This window comes from Mytilus galloprovincialis, chromosome 7 (genome assembly GCF_965363235.1).
Source record: "Mytilus galloprovincialis chromosome 7, xbMytGall1.hap1.1, whole genome shotgun sequence".
NCBI classification, from domain to species: domain Eukaryota; kingdom Metazoa; phylum Mollusca; class Bivalvia; order Mytilida; family Mytilidae; genus Mytilus; species Mytilus galloprovincialis.
Window position 1 is genome coordinate 12694523 of NC_134844.1, and position 12115 is coordinate 12706637.

The 12115-nt window shown below is 31.7% G+C and overlaps 1 protein-coding gene across 1 annotated transcript in view; it reads left to right on the top strand.

Moving 5' to 3' along the window:
- The window catches only part of LOC143084129 (uncharacterized), a 50293-nt gene that overhangs the window by 12213 nt on the left and 25965 nt on the right, over positions 1–12115 (top strand). Inside the window, exons 7-12 of the mRNA XM_076260537.1 lie at positions 380–553; positions 3856–4092; positions 5654–5935; positions 8179–8463; positions 10930–11205; positions 11483–11767. Of these exons, the coding sequence (XP_076116652.1) occupies positions 380–553; positions 3856–4092; positions 5654–5935; positions 8179–8463; positions 10930–11205; positions 11483–11767 (1539 nt within the window). The remainder of the gene's footprint in view (positions 1–379; positions 554–3855; positions 4093–5653; positions 5936–8178; positions 8464–10929; positions 11206–11482; positions 11768–12115) is intronic.

The following is a 12115-nucleotide window of genomic DNA, read 5'->3' on the forward strand; positions in this document are numbered from 1 at the left end:
CTCAAGTTTTAGCTTAAATAATTTCTATGTGTCTGTCTTTAGTCAGGAACATGGAATACAGTAGTCGTCATTGGTTGTTGTCATTTCTTTTTTTTTTCGTTCATTGATTTCATTTGGTAATTCATAAGGCCGTTGTTTTTCTCATTGGAGTTGTTTTATATTTGATTATGTTGTGTTCTTGTATAGCTGACTTTCCGGTTATAGTAAAGGTTACTGTTGAAAGCTGTACGGTTACTTATATTGGCTTTTTAGTAGTTTTACTGTACTTGTTACGGTGTTACCACTCTTTAATCGCATATTTGCTATCAAAATATATCTGTGTCAACAATTTTATTAAACTTTGAATATTCATTGTTTTTTGTTTATTTTTATTTTTCAGAATGGACCAATTGGAATTTATGGGATTCTTGCACTGTCGACTGTGGATTTGGGAAGAGATCACGAAATCGTGTTTGCCAACATTGCGTACAGGGTAATTGTAATGCTGTTGATAACAAACAGTGTAGAGGAAATTCAGATGAAATAAAAACATGTTCAGTTATTTCATGTACAGGTAATTTAATAAACAAATAAGTGTATATGTAGGTTTGTTCGTCAGGGGGACGAACTTGATGGTTAGTTGAAACGTCGTACTAGGCGAAACAATGTTTAGGTCTATTCAACTCATAGCCATAATTGTGTCTTGTGACCGCAAGGTCAGCAATGTGTTTTCGTAATTTATTCCTTATAAGTTTAATTTATCATAAAAAATAATTCTGTCTATTCGAAATAACCTAACAAATATGTTGCACACCTATAATCAACACGCCACGCTACGTTTTAGTCCTTAAATAACAAATAAACATTTGGTACATTTTAAAAAATATGGGCTACGCGGATTTTTCAGTATGCATCACAATTTTGATGTAATTTCCTAATAGACAGAAACACTATTACATAAACATTTGGTACATTTTAGAAAATATGGGCTACGCGGATTTTTCAGTATGCATCACAATTTTGATGTAATTTCCTAGTAGACAGAAACACTATTACAGTAATTCCCTAATAGACAGAAACACTATTACAGTAATTCCTAAAATAACAGTCAAACGTTTGGTACATTTGAGCAAAGTAGTTCACACTACCACATATTGCAGTTAATACAAACAACTGTTTTTTTCTATTCGATACTTAGATATGCAGTATGTAAAATTATGTTGTTATTCTTTTAATCTGAGATAAATGTCCCTGATATAATTCGTCAAACTTCTTTATTTTTCCATTTAATCTGTGACAAGATAAATCAACGTGAGAACTAGAGTTAATCAACAACACGAACACAATTGTTTCATTGAGGCGTTTCTAAATTACTTTCGCTTTCGTTTTAATTACCTAAAATTGTACCCTGTACTACTTTATCACGATCAGGCTTTAATTATTATTTCACTTTAAAACGTAACCCCATGAAGAAGAAGAAAGCAACAATGTCCATGAAAATCTGTGAAACAGCGAACCGTTATGATCTTTGAGACTTTTTTAGAACAATTCGACAAAATGTAATTATTTATATAGAATATAAGTGTTAAGTGTTCAGCATTATTCTTTTCCTATTTTGTGCACAGCGTGCACACATTTTTCAACTTTGCAATATATTCTGTATGTATATAATAGATTTGAACAAAAACCAATTAATCAGTATAAACGTTCATATTTCAAGTTGTTATCCTTCACGTTACTTTTCAAGATAAGGTTTTATTATGAAACATCACTCGTGATGTCGTGAAGGAGTTCGTTAATTAAACAAGAACATGCATGGCCACCAAATAGAGAGTTATGTTCATAACCAATAGAGATATGTTCATAAAACATAGAGATCTCTTCGTAACTTGTAGAGATATTTTCGTACCAAATATATATGTATTCATTAGAGTTAACACATATGCATCACAAAGAAAAGTGTGTTGATAAGAAATTTGTGTTTCTAGTAAAGAATTTAAGTACTTTATGGTAACGAAATCCTTGACTTGAAAATTCGCTATTTATACATATATACTAGAAAAAAACTACGATGTGGCTCGAACTGTTTTAATGCAATGTGTATTATGTTGATAGCTTTTATTAGTTTGTTTGTCCTTCTCGTAGGACTTTCAATGTCCAACTAGTAGTTTCTGTCTAGGGTTTACACAGGTTATACTAGAACAGGGGAAATAATTCAAAGAGGAAGAAACACCTAAAACAATACTGATTAAAATATTTTTCAGTGGTGCTTGTTTGTAGCATCAAGTGCGAGACAAGTTCGTTCTCTGTGTGATACGGATGGTCCAAGTAACTTGTATATCCAAGTTGTCGTGTTTTGTTCTCGAGTGCTTCGTATTCTGTATCTGTGTGACACTGGTGATCCGGGAAACTAGGAATTTACAAAGAGAAGAAAACAATAATCTTTTTCGTCTATTTTGTAATAATTCTTTCTTTCAAAGGTGTGCGTTTGATTAATACATACTCATATTTAATCTACATTTAAGAAACTTAGCAGATGCTTACATTTAAATAGCTTAAACTAAATTTAATATACGTTACTAAAATGACTTTGCACGAGCATTTTTGTTTGTTTTGTTTGAAAGGTGTTAAGTCTGGTTAGGACGTTTTGAAAACAATAAAGACTAGCACGTCATGGAATAACTAGTGCAAATTCAAGGTTCCAAACAAAAAGTTTGTTGATTTTCTAAAAATATTTTTGCTAAGGTTATTTTTTACTTAATGCGTTTAGAAAAGTTATAGAATTTCTTTTAGTGACGCTTCCCTTTGGTATATGTACAACATGATGTGTCTCTTTATCAAAATACTCGGTACCATGTCGTTTCTGTGTGTATTGCATTTCAGTGTTTCTGTCGTGTCGTTGTTCTCTTATATTTGATGTGTTTACCTCAGTTTTAGATTGTAACCCTGATTTGTTTTCTCTCAATCGATTTATGAATTTCGAGGTATATTACTGTTGCCTTCATTTATACAGTACTTTTGATGTTTTGATTTATTATACGTTAAATTGCTCGTTATACACGACGATACAGAAAGGGACTAAACCTTAAGTGAAATTATGCTTCCCATAAAATAATTTGAGCGTCACATTCTTGCTAAAACTGCAAGTTGGTAATTTGAGAACAAACATGGTACACATGTCGTTCTTATACGAATGCATGTACGTATTAAAATTGGAAAAGGTCGGAGTCTAGAATCGTTAAGTTGTAGCATTATATTTATTTATATATATATATATATATATATATATATATATATTTATATTAATTTACCTACGTTTTGTGGTAATTTGGGTACTGTTTTGACTATTCGATCCATTTAATCCAGGTCAAGACTTGTATGTTGCTTATAAATATCTTTTTCAGATAAAACAGATTGATTGTGTCAGTTCTAACCAATTTACTAGTTCTACAGGGATGTACAATATCTACATTCGTAGTTTTATCGGATATAAATAATTGCAATGGTGCTCTTCGGATCAACTTTTTATAACGTACAGCGAGGACACATGATTAATTATCAAGGCACCTTACTTTCGTGTTTTTCCTTCTTATCGAAAAATAATCATATTGTAACTTTCATTAAAGAAACTATTTGTTTCAAAATTTTAAACAATGTTGAGTGATTATCGCTGTTGTATGTTTCGCCTCTCTTTTATATGTCTTTAAAAAAATCTGTTGTTTGTCAATTTGCTAATTTAGTTATGTTAATGATGGGTTTTCCCACCTTCTTTTTTCTTTTGTTTTACTGCCAATTGTTTGACTTCACAGAATAGCTAATGATTCTAAAAGCGAAATTTGTAGTACATGTGTTTGTTTTTTTGATCATTATTTATAGGTAGATTATATGATTCTTTGACAATTGGGTGCGATTTGGAGCAGAATCGTCGAAATATTATAGACTGGTCAACAACACGGCATTTCCTTAGAGATAAAAGAAACAAATATAAAGGAACAAACTCTTATCTCCTGAAAATACTCAACTTGCAGTACACAGATACTAGAAAATACAGATGTTCGTTCTGGAATGGTCAGAAGCACAACTATGGGATAATCATAAATCTAAATGTTTATGGTAAGCAAGCAAGTTAATCTATTTTTTCGACATGGAATATAAATCAGATCTATGAATATCTAGGATTTCCTTCTACGTACGTTTCTTGTGGGTATATGTTGATTTACTAAGTGACATGGCCATCAAGTAGTTTGTGTAATGATAAACACAAAGAATAGATGTTGTTTTAGGCGCGGACAACACCATATTAATAATGGAGGGAGCAACATGTTGTTTGCATTATAGTGGTCTTCTTAGATTGATGTAGCATGTTAACTTATATACCCCATCTTTTATTTAGTGCTGATTCGTATCAATGACTTCACAGCCTTTATCCATTCGGTAATACTATCTGAGTTTGTTTTGTTTTGCTCGCGTTTAAACTATTGCTTGGAAGTACCCCTGACTGAATCCATCAGTACTTTGAAGTCGTGTTTCAAATGGATGGATTTACATGTCGGGTCTTTGGTAATCACGTTTCGCAGATAAGTGTTATTTACAATTTGAAGGTCATGATGACTAACGTGGTCAGTCGGATTGGACTGTAGAACTCTGGGGTGCGTTGTGGACGCTGAAGTGCAATGTTATGTGTCAAATTGCCATTGTCTGTGTCAATGTGCAAGGGTCCTTTCGCAGATGAGCGATGCTCTATAAGACGGATATTGGCTAGTTTAAATTGCATTATGTTTTCCATTTGTAGTAAAGACACCAGACTCATCTGTGATCTATTTCATTACTACTTATTAATCGAAGCAGCGTATATATTTTCGATGACTCTTTTTTAGTTCAGACTAACTATTTGCAAAATGTATTTGTATCTCAAACAGCTACAGCAATTGTTTTTGTCTAATTAGTACCGTTTAATAAACACACAAACTATCTTAATTCTTGCTTTAATCCACAGCATTCGTAACAGTGATCACGTCTTGTTTACCATTTTTACAAATTATGTAGTAGTTTTGCTTTAGAAATGTACTTTTGTGATTTATCTTGGATATTTCGCTCTGTACAGAATGTACCAGCAAGGTATCGAAATAGTTCGGTCTTAGCTTTTCACAGGTGTTATATCCCCTGGCAATAATTTCATCCCAACATTTGTTGTAAGACATTGATCTATCCTAAATCCGCCCACCCCAATTTCGAATTCTTGATCACCACTGTTACTTAATTTTATATTAAATCCATCATCAGTTCTATTTTATGATGCGTGATGCAAACGCTTTAGCATTTTTAATATTTTTGTTTTCTGCAACCTTGTAAAGAACAGACTTTTTCGCAAACACTCGTTATAATACGGTATCTGAACTCCCAAGTTTAAGGATACTGAACTGATATTTAATTCATTATTTTAATATACAATATTTGTTTTTAAATCATTATCTTCGAAGGGTCGGCTTTAAAAAAAAATAGTTCTATGAGAATCATTAAAGGCAACTGTACCATGTGTACTGTTTATTCTTTTTTTTTTTTTATTAAATTTATTAATAACTGAATTTGTCATACGTGAACTGATTCAAAAAAGCGTTTATGTTTATTCCTCATTCTTTGCAATATCGTTTTTAATCTCTACATGTTTTGTCAGGTGCACCAAAGGTTACAATTTTACGACAATCACACTTTGTTCAAATCGGAACAACAGTCACATTTGTCTGCAATATTGAAAGTAACCCAGCAATAAGTGAGTTATGGTGGACTGATAACCAAGCAAAACATATAACTGACAAACTCAGATACAACGGCGGGAACATACATAACCACAATCTCATCATTATTAGTGTAACGGATTCTGACAGTGGTGTATATACATGTAATGCTAATAATACAGAAGGTACATCAAAGGCAACTACAACGCTGATTATTGGAAGTAAGTATAGTTTATAAGTTAATAATTTGACATCCGGAACTAGACTATTTACCGGATCTGTAATCACATAAGCAACACGACGGGTGCCACATGTGAAGCAGGATCTGCTTACCCTTCCGGAGCACATGAGATCACCCCTAGTTTTTGGTGGGGTTCGTTTTGTTTATTCTTTAGTTTTCTATGTTGTGTCATGTGTACTATTGTTTGTCTGTTTGTCTTTTTCATTTTTAGCCATGGCGTTGTCAGTTTATTTTCGATTTATGAGTTGGAATGTCCCTCTGGTATCTTTCGTCCCTCTTTTATATTTATATTCTAGTTGTTTAAAAAACAAAATATTAAAGCTTTTCTTAAATAGACATCAAAAGTTATATGGTTGACTGTGTAACATAACAAAACAGAGAATATCAACTTGTCACATTGTCAATGTTGTTATTGTTCTATACCTCGTGGACCTAAGAAAAGAGGCCTACATTAAGCGTACCAAACCATTAAACATTACAGACTAAACACTAATCAATATAAAACTAAGAAGATGTGACATGGTTGCAGAGGAGACACAGCAGACCAAATGAAATAAGACTGTTCATCTTCGTACGACCTTCAAGAATTAGCAGAACCTATATCACATAGTCAGCTATAAAACAACCCCGAAATAAAAATCTAAAAAAACTGCAAATGAGAAAAACAACGGTCTGTTTATGTCAAAACAATAAAAGAAAATGTTGAACTTATATTTAAAACAGTAATGGGTACCTAATCTTAACTTCTATTTACGGTTTGTATATGTTCTGCAACGAATGCTTTTATGCTAAAGAATGCGGGTTTATATTAAAATTTTTGGTTTATAGTGTCCATGATGGTGGTTTATCTATAAAATGCGATTGAAACATAGCAACTTAAATGTATATACTATTAGTTTCATTCGTCATTTCTATATTACATCAACAGTTTTAAGTGGTGATGTTTCTATCATCCCTTTGAAAATGTAAGCTTAGGTCAAAACGAGTTGGTTGACCTTTATGTAATATCTTTTTCATAAATGACGACGTATATGTTCTTATTGTCGTAAACAAATCACATTCTATTTTTCCGAATTACAGTATTAGTTTATTCAAAGGGTTTTGTACAACTGGTGCCACATGTGGAGCAGGATTTGCATACCCTTCTGAGATAATTCCAGATTTGAGATGGGTTCATTTTGCTCAGTCATAATTTTTTTTTTTTGTGATTTATATACTGTTGTTATATAAAAAAAAAAAGAAGATGTGGTATGATTGCCAATGAGGCAACCGTCCACATGAGACCAAAATGACACAATTTTTTTTTTCTTTCGTTTTTTGACTTACACATTATCGACTTAACAGTTTGAATTTCCCTTTGATATATTTCGCTATTCGTTTTCTAGCAATACTGCTATTGATAGATTGCTAGTGCAGGGTATCATTTGCTTACTATTTAGTGCGTATTACTGACATTATATATATATCGCACATATTCCTAAAATTGTTGTTGGTAGATGCGGATTCTGTCAAGAAATAAAGGTTTCAATTCCCTAAGTCAAAGGATTAGGCAATACGTTAAAGGCCCGCCCCCTTTGTCAAATAGCTCGTCACGTTTTTAAAATAGTTTCTATTTACATCATTTGATTCAAAACATTGATTCTCTAGACAAGCTCTGATGAAGTGCAATGCAGCACATCCATGAAGTGTTATTGATCACATGTTGATTGTATGGTAAAATTTAGATAAAACTATAAAATTAACATACTATTGAAAATTGTCATAATTAGAAAATTGGTCATTTGATCGATAGATATCTTAAATCTTTGATAAATAAGTGTAAACATCATTCACTTTTTTACAATAATAATATAAAAAAACATAATAAAGTGTCCCAATTCATTCCATAATAATTTTGTATTACCAAATCCTGCCGTATTTTTAACAGTTTTGAAAACAAAAGATTATTTTATGTCTATTGTAGTCGGGGGAAAGGCTGAATGTAAGATAAAGGGGAATATCTTAATGTACTCCTTGCTTTTTAACTGAGATAGCTTTAAGAATTTGAATAAAAGAGATATTTGTTGTGTAACAAGAGTAAATCAGTTTGATCGCATGTAATTTACCTTTAAAAAAATGGTGTTCAAACATAAAACATGATCACCCTAATATGTAGCATATATGTATGCTTTAAAGTAAAGACCACGAATTGTTGCAACTATCTGACGTTTTTACTATTTGTAGATATAACTCAGACAACCATATTGAAAGACTTGTATGTCGCCATAGATAAACAAGATATAACTCTGGAATGTCTGATAAAGACTGACCCTACAAATAATGTTCTATATTGGCTAAAAAATGGAAAAGACTTAAGACCGTATTTGAGTAGTAAATATAGTGGCGGCAATCTTAGCGAACAGTCACTGACTCTTAAGAATGTTGACAACAATGATGCCGGTAATTACACATGCAAATTGGAAACTGATTTTGGATCTTCTGATGATGCTGTTGAATTGAAACTTCTTTGTAAGTAGACATACTGAAACATCAAATACGGTGGAATTTCATCCCAAAATAAAGTTTCGTTGAACCAGTGAACGTTCATTTATGTAACATAGTATTTGGGTAAGGGTTTGAAGTTAAAATGTTTAAATAGCATTACATAACCAGGAGATACGGAACAAAACAATGACCAAAACTTATCGGGAAATGTTTTCATAGAAAAAAGATTACCAAAGCTCGCAAATAATGGCAACTAAATTAATACCTGCTGGATCATTTCTAGCTTTTTTTAAGGTTGTATACAAATTGTAAGAGTCAAAATGAAACGACACAACAGGAAACAAATACAAATTTTTAAGAACCATGCTTACCTTTTGCTACACAATCTGCCGTATGTATTACCATTAATTAAAGTTCAAAAGACATGTGTTGCAACCTGCATAAACTATACCCAGAAAGCAATCAATCCAATCATGTTGATGTAATAAGACCAAAATATTCGACATTTTCAAAAACGCGACTTTCAAAATACATATAATAAGATTTTTATTGTGAATTATTGGACACATAGAAAAAAATATATAGTACATGTTAAATGCTAGTTTTGGGTACGTTCACCCGGCTTAAGAAAAAAACTCCTGATAAAAGAAGGATAACTTTGTAGATTGGTAATCTATGCAGTTATTGATTATTATATTTCTCTTACCATATTTAGTTTGAAACATACAGCATGATGTTGATGTAATATATGTGCATCTTCATATCTCAATATCACTTACTTCATAATAAGAGAAAACCTCTAAATACTTTTTTTCATTGCTTCTAAAATGTAATGTAAAATTCATACATTAATAAAGACAACAATATTAAACACAACATAATCGTCGTCTGCGAGTGCATATGGGCAAAGCTCACATATAAATTCTTGTATTTCCAGTTGTTTTTTTTAAATATACAATATTATAACATAAGATACTAGAATCTTTGTGTCAAAAAACGAAAGGTGCATATATATAATTTCAAACAAGACACTTAAACATCGTATGTGTTATTAACTGTTTTCTTGTTATTTTAATTTTAATTTTGGAAATCTTCATATTGATACGCCATACGACACACTGGCTTTCACAAAGTTGTTATCATAATTACATGAGAATATAGTGCAAAGTGATAATATCGACTAAATCACAGTCTATCTAAATTTGAATATTTATAGTTGAATTTTTCGAAAAACTAAGGATGTTCTTATCCCAGGCATAGATTACCTTAGCCGTATTTGGCACAACTTTTTGGAATTTTGGATATTCAATGCTCTGTACTTGTTTGGCTTTATAAATATTTTGATATGAGCGTCACTGATGAGTCTTATGTAGACGAAACGCGTGACGTACTAAATTATAATCCTGGTACCTTTGATAACTATTGACATTGGGTTTTACTTCTTTTCTACCAAAAAACAATTTTATTTTCCCCTTTTTATAACTTGATAATATGATATTTTTTTAGTTCTCGTATGGCTTTAACATGCTGTTCAATAAACCAAATTGGATTGGATATTTCGGTAAAGGTCATTAAGACAGTTACACAACAAAAAAACAAAAACCATCTCATTAAGAAATGGAAAAACTTCCATGCGTCTGGCGTATAACATATTTTTTAACCTGTTACCTTTTGATGGCTATTATTCGTTTGTTTCTCTGTCCTATATTTTCTCCCATTTATCTGTTTATTAAATGTATTCCTGTCGTGTAATGTTGTAATTTTAATGTTATTATTAACACTGCCATTAAAGCGGGAGGTTTGGTATGCCAAAAAACCAGGTTCAACCACCCATTTGTTTCATAAATTGCCCTGTACCAAGTCAGTAAAATGCCATTGTAACATTATAGTGGGTTTCTGTGTGTGTTACATTTCGGTATTGTGTCCCTGTTGCGTCGTAGTATCTTATATTTGATACGTTTCCCTCACTTTTAGTTTGTAACCCGGATTTGTTTTTTTCTCTATCGATTTATGAATTTTGAACAGCGGTATACTAATGTTGCCTTTATTTATATAGCAAACTCTGTATTGTCTTTATTAAAGTTATAAATAAATTCACATTTGATTATCATTATGGTCATGACTGGTACAGACTTAACTGTCATTATATTTCATATTCACTAAGGACTAACATTTATAAAATACATCTATGATAGGTATGAAGTTCTGAAGTTTGGAAGTATCAGTAGTTATTTTGTAATGTGTTATAACGTATTGCTATAAGATGTGATAACGGAACAACTTCCGAAATATAAAATGTATTACGAATGTGGAAAATCGTTATCTATATATTATAAGATGTTTAAAACAAACAAACTTTCTCTGTATTGAGTTTGCGAACAATTAATAAACGTGCATGCAGTGTGTGAACCATTTTGTCATTTATCACGATATGTTTAAGGTTTTTGGAAAAAATACTAATTGATGTTAAGTTCTTGTTACATATTTCAGCTGTCCACGTTTATAACCCATTACACAGGAATATTAGGGCGAATGATACTATTACGTTACAATGTGTTATTACTGGTGGTAATAGTGTAGCATGGCGACGAAACAATCAGATCATTGATACAACCAGTAATGTGAGATACAGTGGAGGTACTGTGAACACTCCATCACTAACAATCACAAATGTAACCAGGTACCATTCGGGGAACTACACATGTGAAACCTCTTACGATCTTGTTAAAGTGACTAGCAAGAAAGCAATTCAACTGTTTGTGAAAGGTAAGGAAGTGCTTCTTAACAAATGTTGTTTTCATTCTAACTGATTTAATTACAAATGTCATCGCACATGTTAAAAGGATAATTACATTTTATTTTGCTCGTTATCTGTACATAAATAAATTCAGTCATAATTGATAACAATACATAAATCAATACTGAATGATGATAGTTCTTTTTTGTATCTGATATTTGGATTCATATATGTATATAAAAACAAAGTAGGGTACTAATTTTGAATAAAAAAGTGATAAACATTTTTTTGTTTCTTTTTCAAAAGACATTCCATTAGTATATCAATCATCTGCTAATTTACAAGCGTTTACTGGTCATCCTATTCAACTTACATGTGTCCACGAGTCATACCCTGTATCTTCCGCTGTATTCTGGATAAAAGATGGTGAAAAGCTGAATGTATCAGTTTCAAAATATAACGGAAGTACCATAACTGATCCATCTCTAACCATTGTCAACACTGATCAATTCGATGCAGGCACTTATGTGTGTGGCGTCAACAATCATATAGGAACCGGGTATGGCAACAAGATCCTACTCATAATAAAAGGTAAACTATCAAAGACTAAAGGTTCTTTATTTACTTAATATTTCGCATGTAATCATCAATTTTGTATAAATTTAAGGAGATATACTTCAAATCAATGTACGTCATTAACAAAGCGTATCAACGACACAAAAGACAGTAGACAGTTAACATGGTCAAATGATTAGCAAATGATCTTCCGAAAAACACGAGAAATTCGACTAGATGCCAGGATTTAAATCGTCACGAGTTTTGAAAGGTTTTTGAATAAAAATCATTATGTACTACCATCTGTCATGCTATATATTCACCACGAGGTAAACAAAAGTCTTGATTTGACTATATATATATATGTACATTCCAATCGTTGAA